General features: G+C 42.2%; 1 protein-coding gene across 16 annotated transcripts in view; it reads left to right on the top strand.

Annotated features, from left to right (window-relative positions):
- LOC139574176 (protocadherin alpha-C2-like) overlaps nucleotides 1–21,218 on the top strand; it is a 305,452-nt gene that overhangs the window by 3,019 nt on the left and 281,215 nt on the right. For 3 of the 16 annotated variants that reach the window (XM_071398486.1, XM_071398463.1, XM_071398497.1), the window contains exon 1: nucleotides 9,216–11,725. The exons of 2 other annotated variants lie outside the window; for them this stretch is intronic. In XM_071398486.1, the coding sequence (XP_071254587.1) occupies nucleotides 9,368–11,725 (2,358 nt within the window). In that variant the 5' untranslated portion in view covers nucleotides 9,216–9,367. Of the gene's footprint in view, nucleotides 1–152; nucleotides 2,545–3,033; nucleotides 5,563–6,031; nucleotides 8,544–9,215; nucleotides 11,726–12,134; nucleotides 14,669–15,349; nucleotides 17,876–18,415; nucleotides 20,938–21,218 lie in introns of those variants that run through there. 11 more of the 16 variants (XM_071398476.1, XM_071398453.1, XM_071398485.1 and 8 more) reach the window with 9 other exon arrangements.

The raw sequence follows: 21,218 nt of genomic DNA, 5'->3' as shown, positions 1-21,218 counted from the left end.
TCCACACATACAGAGAGAGTATTGCAGACATCGGAACAAGACGTGATGTGATAGTCAGAGAATAGTTGTATTCCTTTACAGTGCTGAAACGTTGGATTCGTTACGGATTATTATGAGTTCGTCATCTGATAATTAAGATATTTCTTTTGTCATTGAGGATTGTGCTTACTTTTCTGTCTAACGATGGGAGATGGAAGACAAAGGCGCAGATGGGAGTACTGCTGGGTTGCTGTGCGTTTCTCTCTTCTGCTGTGCGTCGGAGAGCAGGTTTCAGCACAGATAAGGTACTCTATTCCAGAGGAGGTGAAAGAGGGATCCATTGTTGGAAATGTTTTTAAGGATTTGGGTCTTGACGTCAGTACTTTGGTGGAGAGACGGTTTCGTATTGTTTCTGGATCTAAGGACGCTCTTTTCCAGGTAAATCAGAACAATGGCGTCTTGTATGTTCATAAGAATATCGACAGAGAGGAGCTCTGTGATGGTAATAGCGCCTGCTTGATTGACCTGAAAATGGTTGTTGAAAACCCTCTAGAAATCCATTACGTTGGTGTAGAAATTACCGATGTGAATGATAATTCTCCCAGTTTCCCAGAGATAGCAAAAGGGCTGGACATTTCGGAGAGCACACACGCTGGATCGCATTTCCAACTGCCAGCTGCGCGTGATCTTGACTCTGGGATTAATTCCATTCGCTTGTACAAGTTAAGTCAAAACGCTCATTTTGAACTGGAAGTTAGAGATAGAGGTGATGAAAAGGTACCCTTTTTAGTTCTACAGAAAACGCTGGATAGAGAGCAGAAATGTGAGCACAGATTATTACTGACAGCAATCGATGGAGGGACTCCGCCGAGATCAGCCAATCTTAATTTGACGGTCACAGTGCTAGACATAAACGACAACCGACCTGTATTTAGTCAGGAGGTGTACACTGTAACACTGGAGGAAAATGTATCCGTCAACACTGTTGTGATACAAGTACAAGCTGTTGACTTGGACGAGGGTGTCAATGGTGATGTTGAATATACTCTCGGCAGAGATCTTAATCGTAACGTTTACGAGGCGTTTCATTTAGACGGTGTCACTGGAAAAATTCGAGTCAAAGGAAAGGTCGACTTTGAATCGACAGAAGTGTATAGACTTGACGTGCAGGCTTCGGATAAAGGACAGCCTCCCATGACTGTGAGCTGTAGAGTTATCATTAAGATAACAGATGTAAATGACAACAAACCAGATATAGAGGTGACATCCCTCTCTAATTTAGTTCCGGAAGATGCAAAACCTGGAACTGTTGTTTCTCTTATTAGTGTTACAGATAAGGACTCGGGTATAAATGGAAAGGTGTTGTGTGGTCTGTCGGATACTGTACCGTTTGAGTTAAAACCCTCATACCAAGATAATATGTATTCTTTAGTGACCAAGCAGCGTTTAGATCGAGAGCTAGTGTCTGGTTATGACATCACAATAACAGCCACTGACTGTGGTCAGCCTCCTCTGTCCACATTCAAAACTCTGAGCGTCCAGATATCAGATGTGAACGATAACAGTCCAGAATTCTCCCAAACCCCTCTTCAGCTGTACTTAGTGGAAAATAACGCCCCTGGTGCATCTATATTCTCTGTGAGCGCCACTGATAAAGACTTGAATGAAAATTCTGCGATTTCATATCACATAGTTAGAGGAGAAGGGACACAGAATGATTTGGCATCTTTTCTGAATATCAATTCTGATAATGGAGATATTTCCGCGCAAAAAAGCTTTGACTTTGAAACTTTAAAAACGTTCCAATTCCAAGTTGTAGCTACAGACTCTGGAACTCCGTCACTAAGCACCAACGTCACAGTGAACGTGTTCATTCTGGATCAGAACGACAACGCTCCAGTGATCTTGTATCCAGTCAGCGCTAACGGTTCTGCTGAAGGTGTGGAGGAGATTCCCCGCAATGTGAACGCAGGCCATTTGGTGACTAAAGTGAGAGCCTATGACGCTGATATAGGATATAACGGCTGGTTATTATTTTCACTGCAGGAAGTTACTGACCACAGTCTCTTTGCTTTGGACCGCTATACAGGACAGATAAGGACACTTCGGTCATTCACAGAGACAGACGAGGCTGAGAATAAACTGGTCCTACTTGTAAAAGACAATGGGAACGTTTCACTGTCAGCAACAGCTACTGTGATTATCAAGGTTGTGGAGCCCAAAGAGGCTTTTGCAGCTTCTGATGTTAAAAGTTCAATTAAAGACGAAGAGGAGAACAGTGTTACATTTTATTTGATCATTACTTTGGGGTCAGTTTCAACGCTTTTTCTCATCAGTATCGTTGTGTTGATTGTAATGCAGTGCTCCAAACCCACAGACTTTTCCTCCAAGTATTTACAAGATGTGAATAACGACGGGACACTGTGCCACAGCATCCAGTACAGATCCGGAGACAAACGGTACATGTTAGTTGGACCCAGAATGAGTATAGGTTCTACTATTGTCCCGGGCAGCAATGGAAATACTCTAGTGCTACCTGAACACAGGAGGAGAGCTTCTGGAGAGGTAAGATCTGTCTCTATAATTTTCTGCCTGTTAAGTCAGATAAAGAGACATGTTTTGAGGGAATTTGTTCTTTGTTATCATGTTTTGTCTGTGCAAACCAGCCGTGTCAATCACTGTCCATGGTGCTGAATTATCACAAACTCACTGCTTAGCATGCTAGGCTACTACCTCGGTTTTTTTTATCTGTTCTTTTGCTGTGCACTTTTTCAATTCAGTTTCTTCCTCCACCTCCCATATCTATCCATCTTCCATCTTCACCTTTACTCGTTCTTTGATGGTTAATTTGTGCTGGAATGTTACATTTTTATTGGTTTGGATCCTAAACGTAAACAATGATAACAACTCTCTGGGGTTATGTAGTTGTTGTGATTACCAGAATCACGGACCACGTGGTGTCAGTGTAACACAAGGAGAATGTCTGGTACTTTTTAGACTAGTCCCCTCTCTGGTCTGTTTTGTTCCACACATACAGAGAGAGTATTGCGGAGATTGGAACAAGACGTGATGTGATAGTCAGATTTAGATTTTGTATTTTTTATTCGCTGACTAAACATTAGATTCTGTATGAATCATTACGAGTTGGCCATCTGATCCTCAGGATTGCATTCTTTCATTATTGATCGTGCTTATTTTCTTATTTGTTTCTATTTAACGATGGGAGATGGAAGACAAAGGCGCAGATGGGAGTACTGGTGGGTTACTGTGCGTTTCTCTCTGCTGCTGTGCTTCGGAGAGCAGGTTTCAGCACAGATAAGGTACTCTATTCCAGAGGAGGTGAAAGAGGGATCTGTTGTTGGAAATGTTGCTAAGGATTTGGGTCTTGACGTCAGTACTTTGGTGGAGAGACGGTTTCGTATTGTTTCTGGATCTAAAGAAGATATTTTCCAGTTAAATCAGAACAATGGCGTCTTGTATGTTCATAAGAATATCGACAGAGAGGAGCTCTGTGATGGCAATATTGCATGTTTGATAAACCTGAAAATGGTTGTTGAAAATCCGTTAGAAATACATTACGCCGGAATAGAAATCACGGACGTCAATGATAACTCGCCCAATTTCCAAGAGAAAGACAAACTAGTTGATATTTCGGAATCTACTCTTTCTGGCAAGCGACTCCAGTTACCAGCCGCGCGTGATCCTGATGTTGGCGTTAATGCAGTACGTGTCTATAAATTGAGTCACAATGAACATTTTGATTTGCAAATAAGAGAAAGAGGAGAAGATAAAATTCCATTCTTAGTTTTACAAAAACCCTTGGATAGAGAGAAACAATCTGAACACAGACTAGTTTTAACTGCAGTCGATGGTGGAAGTCCACAGAGGTCAGGGACTCTTAATGTCACTATCACTGTTCTCGATTCGAATGACAACAATCCTGTATTTAGTCATGAGGTATACTCGGTCACATTGCCTGAAAATGTCCAACCCGGAACTATTGTACTCAACGTTAAGGCAACAGATTTGGACGACGGTTCCAATGGTGACGTTGAATATTTATTTGGTAGTGAACTTCTTCCCAAGATATATGATGTATTTAGTTTAGATAAAGCTACAGGTGCAATTCGTGTTAAAGGTTACGTTGACTTCGAGGACATTGATACATATAAACTAGACGTCCATGCCACTGACAAAGGGCAGCCCCCAATGAGTACGGATTGTAGAGTCATTATAAAGATACTCGATTTAAACGACAATAAACCCGATATAGAGGTGACGTCCCTCTCTAGTATGGTGTCAGAAGATTCAAAACCAGGAACTATTATTTCTCTAATTAGTGTGACAGATAAAGACTCTGGTATTAATTGTAAAGTTTTGTGCGGTCTTTCAGACGACGTACCTTTCGAATTAAAGCCCTCATACCAAGATAATATGTATTCTTTAGTGACCAAACAACGCTTGGATCGTGAACTCGTGTCCCATTATGACATCACAATAACAGCCACTGACTGTGGTCAGCCTCCTCTGTCCACATTCAAAACTATAGGCGTCCAGATATCAGATGTAAACGATAACAGTCCCGAATTCTCCCAAAACTCGCTTGAGCTCTACTTAGTGGAAAATAACGCTCCTGGTGCATCCATATTCTCTGTAAGCGCTTCTGATAAAGACTTGAATGAAAACGCCGCGATTTCATATCACATTGTTAGAGGTGAAGGGACACAGAATGATATGGCATCTTTTTTAAATATCAATTCTGATAATGGCCATATCTCCGCGCTCAAAAGCTTTGACTTTGAAACTTTGAAAACATTCAAATTCCAAGTTGCAGCTACAGACTCTGGAACTCCGTCTCTAAGCAGTGACGTCACAGTCAACGTGTTCATTCTGGATCAGAACGACAACGCTCCAGTGATATTGTATCCAGTCAGCGCTAACGGTTCTGCTGAAGGTGTGGAGGAGATTCCCCGCAATGTGAACGCAGGCCATTTGGTGACTAAAGTGAGAGCCTATGACGCTGATATAGGATATAACGGCTGGTTATTATTTTCACTGCAGGAAGTTACTGACCACAGTCTCTTTGCTTTGGACCGCTACACGGGACAGATAAGGACACTTCGGTCATTCACAGAGACAGACGAGGCTGAGCATAAACTGGTCATACTGGTAAAAGACAATGGGAACGTTTCACTCTCAGCAACAGCTACTGTGAATATTAATGCTGTGGAGCCCAAAGAGGCTTTTGCAGCTTCTGATGTTAAAGGCGAAGTAAATGACGAAGAGGAGAACAGCGTTACATTTTATTTGATCATTACTTTGGGGTCTGTTTCAACGCTTTTTCTCATCAGTATCGTCGTGTTGATTGTAATGCAGTGCTCCAAACCCACAGACTATTCCTCCAAGTATTTACAAGATGCGAATAACGACGGGACACTGTGCCACAGCATCCAGTACAGATCCGGAGACAATCGGTACATGTTAGTTGGACCCAGAATGAGTATAGGTTCTACTATTGTCCCGGGCAGCAATGGGAATACTCTAGTGGTTCCTTCAGAACACAGGAAGAGAGCTTCTGTAGAGGTAAGAGTTTTGCACCTCATAATATATATATTAGCATGTTTTGTCCGTGGCTAACGCAACCTCTTTGCAGCAGCGGATGCTGGCCATGGTGCTGAACTACCAGCTCACCGATTAGTTTAGCTGGTGAGAGCATTATACTGCTAGGCTAACTACTGTACCTCAGGTTTATTACATGTTCTTCTGCTGTAGTCCTTCAATTCAGTCTCTATCTCTTTTGCTCACATCTACGCACATTCATCTTCATACTAGACATTCTTAAGGACAATTTACTGGAGTTGGTGTTTTTGTTGGTCTGGACGCAAAACGTACGTTGATAACTCTCTCGGTGCCTATCTAGTTGTTGTCGATACCAGAATCCCGGACCACATGGTGTCAGTGTAACACAAGGAGACTGGTGCTTTGTAGATTAGGCCCTTCCCTTCTCTGGTCTGTTTTGTTCCACACATACAGAGAGAGTGGTGCGGACGTCAGAACAAGACGTGCTATGTTAGAGAGAATCGTCTTTTATTTCGGTGCTGACGCATTGAACTCCGTATGGACAAGAACGAGTTGGCCATCTGTTCATTAGTATTGTATTTTGTCATTGAGGATTGTGCTTACTTTTCTGTCTAACGATGGGAGATGGAAGACAAAGGCGCAGATGGGAGTACTGGTGGGTTGCTGTGCGTTTCTCTCTGCTGTTGTGCTTCGGAGAGCAGGTTTCAGCACAGATAAGGTACTCTATTCCAGAGGAGGTGAAAGAGGGATCTGTTGTTGGAAATGTTGCTAAGGATTTGGGTCTTGACGTCAGTACTTTGGTGGAGAGACGGTTTCGTATTGTTTCTGGATCTAAGGACGCTCTTTTCCAGGTAAATCAGAACAATGGCGTCTTATATGTTCACAAGAATATCGACAGAGAAGGGATTTGTAGCGGCAAGGTAGCTTGCGTGATAGACCTGAAAATCGTCGTTGAAAACCCGCTTGAAGTCCACTATGTAGGTTTAGAGATAACGGATGTAAATGACCACTCGCCAAGTTTCTCTGAGAAAAATCTACACATAGAGATAGCTGAAAATAAACCTCCAGGAGCTCGATTTGAACTCCAGCCTGCGCGTGATTTCGACTCCGGAATTAATTCTATACGTTCCTATAAGTTAAATCAAAATGAACATTTCGATATAGAACTGAGAGATAGTGGGGAAGGGGATACAATCCCGTTTTTAATTTTACAGAAAGCCTTGGACAGGGAACAGAAGACCAAACATTCATTACTATTGACAGCATTGGATGGGGGGAATCCACCGAGATCAGGTACTCTGAACATAACTGTCACAGTCCTTGACGCAAATGATAATCAGCCTGTATGTAGTCAGGACGTCTATTCAGTTACATTACAAGAAAATGCTGATATCGGTAGGTTTGTAGTTAGAATTAATGCAACCGATGCAGACCATGGGTCAAATGGCGTGGTGGAATATACTCTCGGTAGAAATTTAAAGCGGAGAGTACATGATATTTTCCTATTGGATAGCATTACTGGGGAAATTAAGGTGAGAGGCCCGGTAGATTTTGAAGAAAATGAGATGTACAGTCTAAATGTACAGGCGTCTGATAAGGGCCAGCCTCCAATGACAACTGATTGCAGAGTTATTGTAAAGATACAAGACGTGAACGACAACAGACCACAAATAGAGGTTACATCACTCTCTAATACAGTGTCTGAAGATTCTAAACCTGGAACTGTTATATCTCTCATCAGTGTGACAGATCAAGACTCTGGTATTAACGGAAAAGTTATTTCCAGTATAACTGAAAACGTGCCATTTGAATTAAAACCCTCATATAAGGATAACGTGTATTCTATAGTCACAAAGGGACGTTTAGACAGAGAACTCGTGTCCCATTATGACATCACAATAACAGCCACAGACTGTGGTCAGCCTCCTCTGTCCACATTCAAAACTCTGAGCGTCCAGATATCAGATGTGAACGATAACAGTCCAGAATTCTCCCAAAACCCCCTTCAGCTGTACTTAGTGGAAAATAACGTCCCTGGTGCATCGATATTCTCTGTAAGCGCCACTGATAAAGACTTGAATGAAAATGCTGCGATTTCATATCACATAGTTAGAGGAGAAGGGACACAGAATGATATGGCATCTTTTCTGAACATCAATTCTGATAATGGCCATATCTCCGCGCTGAAAAGCTTTGACTTCGAAATCCTCAAAACTTTCCAATTCCAAGTTGTAGCTACAGACTCTGGAACTCCGTCACTAAGCAGTAACGTCACAGTCAACGTGTTCATTCTGGATCAGAACGACAATGCTCCAGTGATCTTGTATCCAGTCAGCGCTAACGGTTCTGCTGAAGGTGTGGAGGAGATTCCCCGCAATGTGAACGCAGGCCATTTGGTGACTAAAGTGAGAGCCTATGACGGTGATATAGGATATAACGGCTGGTTATTATTTTCGCTGCAGGAAGTTACTGACCACAGTCTCTTTGCTTTGGACCGCTATACAGGACAGATAAGGACACTTCGGTCATTCACAGAGACAGACGAGGCTGAGCATAAACTGGTCATACTAGTAAAAGACAATGGGAACGTTTCACTGTCAGCAACAGCTACTGTTATTATCAAGGTTGTGGAGCCCAAAGAGGCTTTTGCAGCTTCTGATGTTAAAAGTTCAGTAAAAGATGACGAGGAGGAGAACAGCGTTACATTTTATTTGATCATTACTTTGGGGTCTGTTTCAACGCTTTTTCTCATCAGTATCATCGTGTTGATTGTAATGCAGTGCTCCAAACCCACAGAAAATTCCTCCAAGTATTTACAAGATGTGAATTACGACGGGACACTGTGCCACAGCATCCAGTACAGATCCGGAGACAATCGGTACATGTTAGTTGGACCCAGAATGAGTATAGGTTCTACTATTGTCCCGGGAAGCAATGGAAATACTCTTGTGCTACCTGAACACAGGAGGAGAGCTTCTGGAGAGGTAAGAGCTGTTTCTAAGCATTAAACTTTGAAAGCATATTGCTGGTTATTTTTAAGAATTTATCGTGCGTAATGAAATGTGTGACTGATGATGAAACGGTTGCTGTCGACCCTGGTTGTGCTGAATTCGTGCTTAATGTCTTATGTTTGTTTTTGGGCTATATATGCATGAGTTATGATGACCTCTCTCAAATAGTTGGATAGTCATAGACCAGGCCCAAACAAGACTCATTAGTGTAATTCCCCTGTCTACAAACTGATTTTCTGTGCGTAATGGAGAAATGAACTCGTTCATGCGGTAGCTGTCCACTCGTATGGTGCTGATTTACAAAGTTAATTGCTTTTCCTTGCAATCGAGGTATTTACTATGTCAGTCTTTTACATATGTAGTCATCCAATCCATTTTTTTCCTAATCCCTCTCCATGTACTCCCCCTCAACCTTTCCTCATCCCACGCCTGTAACAATAATATTGCGCTGGTACTTTTGCTGATGCTAATACAGTAATGTACAATCATTCTAGAGCCTTGTGTACTCGTGGCAAGCAGTAGCTCGGTCCGCATGGTGTCGGTGTCACACAAGGAGAATGACTGACTGTCTGGTGTTTTGTATATTAGGCCCTGCCCCTCTCTGGGTTGTTTTGTTCCCAAATGCAGAGAGAGCTGTGCGGACATCACAACAGGACGTGCTATGATAGTCAGAAAATAATTGTATTATTTTTCTGTCCTGAAACATTGCATTTCGTTATGGATCATCATGAGTTGGTCATCTGATCATTAGGATTGTGTTTTTTCATTGAGGATTGTGCTTACTTTTCTGTCTAACGATGGGAGATGGAAGACAAAGGCGCAGATGGGAGTACTGCTGGGTTGCTGTGCGTTTCTCTCTGCTGCTGTGCTTCGGAGAGCAGGTTTCAGCACAGATAAGGTACTCTATTCCAGAGGAGGTGAAAGAGGGATCTGTTGTTGGAAATGTTGCTAAGGATTTGGGTCTTGACGTCAGTACTTTGGTGGAGAGACGGTTTCGTATTGTTTCTGGATCAAAGGACGCTCTTTTCCACGTAAATCAGAACAATGGCGTCTTGTATGTTCACAAGAAAATCGACAGAGAGGAGCTCTGTGATGGCAATATTGCATGTTTGATAAACCTGAAAATGGTTGTTGAAAACCCTTTAGAAATTCATTATGTAGGTGTCGAAATCACCGACGTCAATGACCACTCTCCTATTTTTCCTGGAAATGAGCAGTATTTGGAAATAGCGGAACATACCATGCTAGGGACGCGCTTCCAAATCCAGGCTGCACGGGATCCAGATATAGCGTTAAACTCTGTCCGTTTGTATAAATTAAGTCAGAACGATCATTTTGAAATTGAGATTAGAGACGATGAAGACAAAATACCTTTCTTAGTCTTGAAAAAAGCTTTGGATAGAGAGCTCAAAACCAAACACAGATTACTTGTTACTGCAGTTGATGGAGGTCGTCCACCAAGATCAGCGACTGTCAACGTCACTATTAATGTGCTTGATTCGAATGATAACCGTCCTGTTTGTAGTCAAGACACCTATTCAGTGAGACTACGGGAAAATGCCGCACTTGGTACTGTGGTTGTTAGGGTAAATGCCACTGATCTAGATGAGGGTTCAAACGGTGAGTTGGAGTACACTTTAGGCAGAAACCTAAAGCGTAAAGTATACGATATTTTTGAACTGGATAGCCTAACAGGAGAAATTCAAGTTAAAGGTGAGGTGGACTTCGAGGACACAGAAGTTTATAAACTAGATGTACAGGCTTCAGACAAAGGACAACCTCCCCTAACTGTGGAATGCAGAGCAATTATAAAGATAATTGATGTTAATGATAACCAACCAGAAGTAGAAGTGACATCGCTGTCCAATGTCGTTTCAGAAGATTCAAAACCAGGAACAGTTATTTCGCTCATTAGTGTGACAGATAAAGACTCAGGTATCAATGGTAAAGTTTTGTGCAGCATCTCCAACAATGTACCGTTTGAGTTAAAACCGTCATATGAAGATAATATGTATTCCTTAGTGACCAAACAGCGTTTAGATCGAGAGCTAGTGTCTGGTTATGACATCACAATAACAGCCACTGACTGTGGTCAGCCTCCTCTGTCCACATTCAAAACTCTGAGCATCCAGATATCAGATGTGAACGATAACAGTCCAGAATTCTCCCAAAACCCCCTTCAGCTGTACTTAGTGGAAAATAACGCTCCTGGTGCATCTATATTCTCTGTGAGCGCCACTGATGAAGACTTACATGAAAATGCTGCGATTTCATATCACATAGTTAGAGGTGAAGGAACACAGAATGATATGGCATCTTTCCTCAATATCAATGCTGATAATGGAGATATTGCCGCGCTCAAAAGCTTTAATTTCGAAACCCTCAAAACGTTCCATTTCCAAGTTGTAGCTACAGACTCTGGGACTCCGTCTCTAAGCAGAAACGTCACAATAAACGTTTTCATTCTGGATCAGAACGACAACGCTCCAGTGATCTTGTATCCAGTCAGCGCTAACGGTTCTGCTGAAGGTGTGGAGGAGATTCCCCGCAATGTGAACGCAGGCCATTTGGTGACTAAAGTGAGAGCCTATGACGCTGATATAGGATATAACGGCTGGTTATTATTTTCACTGCAGGAAGTTACTGACCACAGTCTCTTTGCTTTGGACCGCTATACGGGACAGATAAGGACACTTCGATCATTCACAGAGACAGACGAGGCTGAGCATAAACTGGTCATACTGGTAAAAGACAATGGGAACGTTTCACTGTCAGCAACAGCTACTGTGATTATCAAGGTTGTGGAGCCCAAAGAGGCTTTTGCAGCTTCTGATGTTAAAAGTTCAGTAAAAGACGAGGAGGAGAACAGCGTTACATTTTATTTGATCATTACTTTGGGGTCAGTTTCAACGCTTTTTCTCATCAGTATCATCGTGTTGATTGTAATGCAGTGCTCCAAACCCACAGACTATTCCTCCAAGTATTTACAAGATGTGAATAACGACGGGACACTGTGCCACAGCATCCAGTACAGATCCGGAGACAATCGGTACATGTTAGTTGGACCCAGAATGAGTATAGGTTCTACTATAGTCCCGGGAAGCAATGGGAATACTCTAGTGATACCTGAACACAGGAGGAGAGCTTCTGGAGAGGTAAGAACTGTTTCTAAGAATTTCAACATTTGAAATATCCTGTATGTAAGTATCTTTTTGGTCATTCGATTATATATATTTTTCTAGTTCATTGGGATGACTTTAACGCGCTTAATAGAAGTGAGGTTGTTGAAGCGGTCGCTGTCCACTTCGGTGTTGCTGAATCACCAGCTCATTTGCTGTATTTATCTTCGCTTAAGTGTATAAGTCCATCTCTCTTTCCTATTTTTACATGTTCTCATTCCTTCATTGCTGCTACGTAGTTATGGCAACTGGAAAACAGACAACAACTACAAGTTCATATGGTCATGGAAAACCGAATACCGAACCACATGGTGTCGGTGTAGTACTAGGAGACTGTTTTTATAGGTCAGGCCCTGCCCTTCTCTGCGCTGTTTTGTTCCACACAGACGATAGCAGTGCGGACATACGAGCAGGACGTGTTCTGTTGGACAGATAATTGCTGTGTTCGTTTTTAGTGCTGAGGCATTGAATCGGTATGGATCATCATGAGTTGGTCATCTGATCGTTAGGATTGTGTTTTTTCATTGAGGATTGTGCTTACTTTTCTGTCTAACGATGGGAGATGGAAGACAAAGGCGCAGATGGGAGTACTGGTGGGTTGCTGTGCGTTTCTCTCTGCTGCTGTGCTTCGGAGAGCAGGTTTCAGCACAGATAAGGTACTCTATTCCAGAGGAGGTGAAAGAGGGATCTGTTGTTGGAAATGTTGCTAAGGATTTGGGTCTTGACGTCAGTACTTTGGTGGAGAGACGGTTTCGTATTGTTTCTGGATCTAAGGACGCTCTTTTCCACGTAAATCAGAACAATGGCGTCTTGTATGTTCATAAAAATATGGACCGAGAGGAGCTCTGTGGTGGCAATGGCGCTTGCTTGATGGACCTGAAAATCGTTGTTGAAAATCCTCTAGAAATTCACTATATCGGGGTAGAAATAACGGATGTTAATGACCACTCGCCCAGTTTTGCTGAAAACGACGTACAGTTGCAAATAGCTGAGAATACCCTCACGGGGGCACGCTTTGAACTCCAGACAGCGCGTGATTTAGACATTGAAATCAATGCTGTCCGTGTGTACAGGTTGAGCCAGAATGATCATTTTGATTTAGAAGTGAAAGACAATGGGGAGGAGGATAAACTTCTGTTTTTAGTTTTAAGTAAGCCACTTGACAGAGAGCAAAATTGCAAGCATGAATTATTGTTGACTGCAGTCGATGGAGGTAATCCACCGAAGTCAGGTTTACTTAATGTAACTGTCATAGTTCTGGACACCAATGATAATCGACCTGTTTTTAATCAAGACATATATTCCGTTTCTTTAAAGGAGAATTCCCCAATTGGCACAATTGTTACCGCTGTTAATGCGTCTGATGCTGATGCCGGTTTAAATGGTGCGGTAGAATACTCTCTGGGAAGAGCAGTGAAACGTAAAGTATATGACATTTTCCAGTTGGACAGCGTTACTGGTGAGATTAAAGTGAAAGGTGAAGTTGACTTTGAGGAAAATGAGGTTTACCGATTAAATGTACAGGCGTCTGATAAAGGTCAGCCTCCTCTGACTGTTGACTGTAGAGTTATTATAAAGGTAGTAGATGTGAATGATAATAAACCAGAGATTGATGTAACATCCCTCTCCAATACAATAGGTGAAGATTCAAAACCAGGAACTGTTATTTCTCTAGTTAGTGTGACAGATAAAGATTATGGGATTAATGGTAATGTCATATCTACAATAACAGACAACGTGCCATTTGAATTAAAACCTTCATTTAAGGACAATGTGTTTTCCATTGTCACAAAGGGACGTTTAGACAGAGAATTCGTGTCCCATTATGACATCACAATAACAGCCACTGACTGTGGTCAGCCTCCTCTGTCCACATTCAAAACTCTGAGCGTCCAGATATCAGATGTGAACGATAACAGTCCAGAATTCTCCCAAAACCCCCTTGAGCTGTACTTAGTGGAAAATAACGCCCCTGGCAGAGCAATATTCTCTGTAAGCGCTTGTGATAAAGACTTGAATGAAAATGCTGCGATTTCATATCACATAGTAAGAGAAGGGACACAGAATGATATGGCATCTTCCCTGAATATAAATTCTGATAATGGCCATATCTCCGCACTGAAAAGCTTTGACTTTGAAACTTTAAAAACGTTCCAATTCCAAGTTGTAGCTACAGACTCTGGAACTCCGTTAAAAAGCAGTAACGTCACAGTTAACGTGTATATTCTGGATCAGAACGACAACGCTCCAGTGATCTTATATCCAGTCAGCACTAACGGTTCCGCTGAAGGTGTGGAGGAGATTCCCCGCAATGTGAACGCAGGCCATTTGGTGACTAAAGTGAGAGCCTATGACGCTGATATAGGATATAACGGCTGGTTATTATTTTCACTGCAGGAAGTTACTGACCACAGTCTCTTTGCTTTGGACCGCTATACAGGACAGATAAGGACACTTCGGTCATTCACAGAGACAGACGAGGCTGAGCATAAACTGGTCATACTGGTAAAAGACAATGGGAACGTTTCACTCTCAGCAACAGCTACTGTGACTATCAACGTTGTGGAGCCCAAAGAGGCTTTTGCTGCTTCTGATGTTAAAAGTTCAGTAAAAGATGACGAGGAGGAGAACAGCGTTACATTTTATTTGATCATTACTTTGGGGTCAGTTTCAGCGTTTTTTCTCATCAGTATCGTCGTGTTGATTGTAATGCAGTGCTCCAAACCCACAGACTATTCCTCCAAGTATTTACAAGATGTGAATAACGACGGGACACTGTGCCACAGCATCCAGTACAGATCCGGAGACAATCGGTACATGTTAGTTGGACCCAGAATGAGTATAGGTTCGACCATAGTCCCGGGCAGCAATGGGAATACTCTAGTGTTACAAGAACAGAGGAGCAGAGCTTCTGGAGAGGTAAGAGCAGTTTCTATGCATTTAATTTTGAACGAATATAGATTGGGATTTGAATGTCTCCATTGCTTAAGTAAAGACTTTATGACTGACGATGAAGCAGTTGCTGTCCACCCCGATGGTTCTGAATCGGTGCTTAACATCTTATTTGTGTCGTTGGCAGATATTCTCGTGTTTAACATTTTTTAAATATTGTTTAGATATGCTGATCTCTCTTTTTTGAATGTGTGACTTGCCGTAACCAGGTCCCAACAAGACTCATTGTTGTACGTGATTCTGTTGTTGTACGCCTTTTCTGTGCGTAATTAAGAACTGAACTCTCTGATGCGGTAGCTGTCCACCCTTGCGCTGTTTAATTACAAGAGCATTGTTTGATTTGAATAGCGTAGTATCTACTTTCTCAGTCGTCTACATTCATGCTTCCCATGAACATATTAGTCTTGTTCCATGTCCCTTTACTTTCTCTCAACCTTGTCTCCACGAGTGTTAATGATATCTTGCTGGTACTTTTGCTGATGCTAATACAGTAATGTACAATCATTCTAGAGCCTTGTGTACTCGTGGCAAGCAGTAGCTCGGTCCGCATGGTGTCGGTGTCACACAAGGAGAATGACTGACTGTCTGGTGTTTTGTATATTAGGCCCTGCCCCTCTCTGGGTTGTTTTGTCCCCAAATGCAGAGAGAGCTGTGCGGACGTCACAACAGGACGTGCTATGATAGTCAGAGAATAATTGTATTATTGTTCTGTCCTGAAACATTGCATTTCGTTATGGATCATCACGAGTTGGTCATCTGATCGTTAGGATTGTGTTTTTTCATTGAGGATTGTGCTTACTTTTCTGTCTAACGATGGGAGGAGGAGGACAAAGGCGCAGATGGGAATACTGGTGGGTTGCTGTGCGTTTCTCTCTGCTGCTGTGCTTCGGAGAGCAGGTTTCAGCACAGATAAGGTACTCTATTCCAGAGGAGGTGAAAGAGGGATCTGTTGTTGGAAATGTTGCTAAGGATTTGGGTCTTGACGTCAGTACTTTGGTGGAGAGACGGTTTCGTATCGTTTCTGAATCTGATGAAGCTCTTTTCCAGGCAAATCAGAACAATGGCGTCTTGTACGTTCGTAAGAATATCGATAGAGAGGAGCTGTGTGATGGCAATGGCGTGTGTTCGATAGACTTAAAAGTCGTTGTTGAAAACCCCTTAGAGGTCCATTATGTGGGTATAGAAATAACGGATGTAAATGACCACTCGCCCAGTTTTGCTGAGAAATATCTACATTTAGACATAGCAGAAAATACCCCTCCTGGGACGCGCTTTGAACTCCAGACTGCACGTGATGCAGATGTAGGTTTGAATTCTGTGCGCATTTACAAGTTAAGTAGTGATGCTCATTTTGAATTGGAGTTAATTGATAATGGGGACGAAGACAAAGTTCCATTTTTAATCATAAGGAAAGCCATTGACAGAGAACAAAATGCAATGTATTCGTTCATTTTGACAGCTATAGATGGAGGCAACCCCCCAAGATCAGGTACTTTAAATGTCACAGTAACTATTCTTGATACAAACGACAATCGTCCAATTTGTGGGAAAGATCTTTACACTGTAACAATCCAGGAAAATGCACCCATTGGAACACCTGTATTAACCATAAAGGCCACTGATACAGATGAGGGACAAAATGGCGAAATTGAATATGCACTTGGTCGAAACATTAAGCGCAAAGTTCATGCCACGTTTCATTTGAACAGTCTTACTGGTGAAATTCGTGTCATAGGTCCAGTAGACTTTGAAGAGAATGAGTTCTACAAACTAACAGTGCAAGCCTCTGATAAAGGACAACCCCCATTATCAGTTGACTGTAGAGTTGTCATCACGATAACGGATGTAAATGATAATAAACCAGAAATAGGGGTGACGTCGTTGTCTAACATGATATCTGAGGATTCGAAGCCTGGAACGGTCATATCTCTAATTAGTTTAACGGATAAAGACTCTGGTAACAACGGTAAAGTCCTACTGAAAATATCGGAGAATATCCCTTTTGAGTTAAAACCGTCATTTAAGGAGAATGTCTATTCCTTTGTCACAAAGGGGCGTTTAAATCGAGAACTTTTTTCCCATTATGACGTCACAATAACAGCTACTGATTTTGGTCAGCCTCCTCTGTCCACATCCAAAACTCTGAGCGTCCAGATATCAGATGTGAACGATAACAGTCCAGAATTCACCCAAAACCCCCTTGAGCTGTACTTAGTGGAAAATAACGCCCCTGGCAGAGCAATATTCTCTGTAAGCGCCTCTGATAAAGACTTAAATGAAAATTCTGCGATTTCATATCACATAGTTAGAGGTGAAGGGACACAAAATGATATGGCTTCTTTTCTGAACATCAATTCTGATAACGGACATATTTCAGCTCTAAAAAGCTTTGACTTTGAAATCCTCAAAACTTTCCAATTCCAAGTTGTTGCTACAGACTCTGGAACTCCGTCACTAAGCAGTAACGTCACAGTCAACGTGTACATTCTGGATCAGAACGACAACGCTCCAGTGATCTTATATCCAGTCAGCGCTAACGGTTCCGCTGAAGGTGTGGAGGAGATTCCCCGCAATGTGAAGGCAGGCCATTTGGTGACTAAAGTGAGAGCATATGACGCTGATATAGGATATAACGGCTGGTTATTATTTTCACTGCAGGAAGTTACTGACCACAGTCTCTTTGCTTTGGACCGCTATACAGGACAGATAAGGACACTTCGGTCATTCACAGAGACAGACGAGGCTGAGCATAAACTGGTCATACTGGTAAAAGACAATGGGAACGTTTCACTGTCAGCAACAGCTACTGTGATTATCAAGGTTGTGGAGCCCAAAGAGGCTTTTGTAGCTTCTGATGTTAAAAGCTCAGTAAAAGACGAGGAGGAGAACAGCGTTACATTTTATTTGATCATTACTTTGGGTTCAGTTTCAACGCTTTTTGTCATCAGCATCATCGTGTTGGTTGTAATGCAGTGCTCCAAACCCACAGACTATTCCTCCAAGTATTTACAAGATACGAATAACGACGGGACACTGTGTCACAGCATCCAGTACAGATCCGGAGACAAACGGTACATGTTAGTTGGACCCAGAATGAGTATAGGTTCTACTATTGTCCCGGGCAGCAATGGGAATACTCTAGTGCTATCTGAACACGGAAGAGCTTCTGGAGAGGTAAGAGCTGTTTTAAGAGTTGCTCTTTCAAGCTTTTACAAGTATTATATAGTGTCTGTTTTTTTTTGTTCTGTCCTACCTTATATCAGTAAAGATGAGTTATTTGTTGAAATGTCTCCCATGTTTATTGGAATGTGTTGTCCGTGCGTAATGGGAAGGTTATTTGAAAATATCCGAAAAAAAGCTGTCCACTGCAGTGGTGCTGAATTCTATTAGGTGTTTTTTACGTTGGTGAAGTCATCCACTACCGTTGCCTAAATATGTTTGTTCTTTTTGCCATATACACTTCTGTCTTAGTGAGGCAATACCATTGGTTTTTCGCATTCATCCTTTCACATTGTTTAGCTGGTACTACAAGTATAAGTGGCAGTGTTTTTACATATCTTCACATGGAATCTCTTAACAGTTTTATCTTCATGTAGATGTGGTAACCAGAACCTAGGTACGCAGGGTGTCAGTGTAACACAAGGAGACTGACGTTGTGGTATTTTGTAGAATAGGCCTTGCCCCTCTCTGGGCTGTTTTTTTTCGACGCATACAGAGAGAGTGGTGCGGACATCAGAACAAGACGTGCTATGCTGAACAGGGATGCTTTTGTATGGTTTTCTTGCTGAAGAATGTGTTTGAGTATGGATCATAACGAATTGGCCGCCCGATCATAAGGATTGTCAATTTGGGGATCGTGTTCTGTTGTTTTTACAATGGGAGACGGAGGACAAAGGCGCAGATGGGAGTACTGCTGGGTTCTTCTGTATTTCTCTTTGCTGCTCTGCTTGGGGGAGGTTTCAGCACAGATAAGGTACTCTATTCCAGAGGAGGTGAAAGAGGGGTCCGTTGTTGGAAATGTTGCTAAGGATTTGGGTCTTGACGTCAGTACTTTGGTGGAGAGACGGTTTCGTATTGTTTCTGGATCTAAGGACGCTCTTTTCCACGTAAATCAGAACAATGGCGTCTTGTATGTTCATGAAAATATCGACAGAGAGGAGCTCTGTGATGGCAATAATGCATGCTTGATAAACCTCAAATTCGCAGTTGAAAATCCCCTTGAAATACACTACGTCAGCGTAGAAATAATGGATATAAATGATCACTCTCCTATTTTCCCCGAAAAAGATCAGTATCTAGAAATGCCAGAAAATACATTTCCAGGTGCGCGATTCGAACTTCAGACTGCGCGAGACGTAGACGTTGGACCCAATTCTGTTCGTTTGTATAAGTTAGGTCAAAATGCACATTTTGAACTACAGTTAATTGATAGTGGTGAAGGTGACAAAATACCATTTTTAATTTTGCAGAAGCCATTGGATAGAGAGCAAAACACCAAACATATGCTATTACTTACAGCGCTAGACGGAGGGAATCCACCTAAGTCAGGCACCTTGAATATCACTGTTACTGTTCTTGATGTAAATGACAACCGTCCCATCTGCACCCAAGACGAATACTCAGTAACATTGCCTGAGAACGCTCTAAATGGAACTATTGTCATCAGAGTAAACGCCACAGATGCTGACGATGGCCAAAATGGAGTAGTGGAATACACACTAGGCAGAACTATAAAGCGTAAAATACATGACATCTTTGAATTAGATCACGTAACTGGTGAAATTCAAGTCAAAGGCCAGGTGGATTTTGAAGAAAAGGAGGTTTACAGGTTAAATGTACAGGCGTCTGATAAGGGACAACCTCCAACAAGTGTTGATTGTAGAGTTATTATTAAAATAGGAGATGTTAATGATAACCAACCAGAAATAGATGTGACGTCCCTCTCGAACACGGTGTCTGAAGATTCTAAACCAGGAACTGTTATTTCTCTCATCAGTGTAACAGATAAAGATTCCGGGATTAATGGTAAAGTCATTTCTAGTATATCTGAAGACATGCCATTTGAATTAAAACCTTCATTTCAGGAGAATGTGTATTCGATCGTCACAAAGGGGCGCTTAGATCGAGAACTCGTGTCCCATTATGACATCACAATAACAGCCACTGACTGTGGTCAGCCTCCTCTGTCCACATTCAAAACTCTGAGCATCCAGATATCAGATGTGAACGATAACAGTCCAGAATTCTCCCAAAACCCCCTTCAGCTGTACTTAGTGGAAAATAACGCCCTGGGTGCATCCATATTCTCTGTGAGCGCCTCTGATAAAGACTTGAATGAAAACGCCGCAATTTCATATCACATAGTTAGAGGAGAAGGGACGCAGAATGATATGGCTTCTTTTCTGAATATAAATTCTGATAATGGACATATTTCCGCGCTAAAAAGTTTTGATTTTGAATCCCTCAAAACTTTCCAATTCCAAGTTGTAGCTACAGACTCTGGAACTCCATCACAAAGCACCAACGTCACAGTGAACGTGTTCATTCTGGATCAGAACGACAACGCTCCAGTGATCTTGTATCCAGTCAGCGCTAACGGTTCTGCTGAAGGTGTGGAGGAGATTCCCCGCAATGTGAACGCAGGCCATTTGGTGACTAAAGTGAGAGCCTATGACGCTGATATAGGATATAACGGCTGGTTATTATTTTCACTGCAGGAAGTTACTGACCACAGTCTCTTTGCTTTGGACCGCTATACAGGACAGATAAGGACACTTCGATCATTCACAGAGACAGACGAGGCTGAGCATAAACTGGTCATACTGGTAAAAGACAATGGGAACGTTTCACTGTCAGCAACAGCTACGGTGATTATCAAGGTTGTGGAGCCCAAAGAGGCTTTTGCAGCTTCTGATGTTAAAAGCGCAGTAAAAGACGAGGAGGAGAACAGCGTTACATTTTATTTGATCATTACTTTGGGGTCTGTTTCAACGCTTTTTCTCATCAGTATCATCGTGTTGATTGTAATGCAGTGCTCCAAACCCACAGACTATTCCTCCAAGTATTTACAAGATGTGAATAACGACGGGACACTGTGCCACAGCATCCAGTACAGATCCGGAGACAATCGGTACATGTTAGTTGGACCCAGAATGAGTATAGGTTCTACTATTGTCCCGGGCAGCAATGGAAATACTCTAGTGATACCCGAACACAGGAGCAGAGCTTCTGGAGAGGTAAGAACTATACGTTTAGTTACTGCATAGCTCTTCTGTTTGTAAGTTCCGAATGAGTTACATTATATTTTAGTCTGTCTAATATGTTGCTTTGGTCGGAGTATGGTTGTGGCATTAACAACCGTACTCTCATAGGGTTTCTCGTCACTGCTTTTGTAAGTGATCGCTGTCCACGACAGTGGTTCTGAAACACTGTACAGTTCAACCTGCTGTTTGAGTGGTTGCGATTGTTGTGCACACGGTGTCGCCGCTCTTCAGTGTTAGAAACATGCATTTGGTTT

This window comes from Salvelinus alpinus, chromosome 4, assembly GCF_045679555.1.
Source record: "Salvelinus alpinus chromosome 4, SLU_Salpinus.1, whole genome shotgun sequence".
NCBI classification, from domain to species: domain Eukaryota; kingdom Metazoa; phylum Chordata; class Actinopteri; order Salmoniformes; family Salmonidae; genus Salvelinus; species Salvelinus alpinus.
The sequence above is the reverse complement of the archived record's forward strand: the minus strand, read 5'-3'. Positions and strand labels throughout refer to the sequence as shown.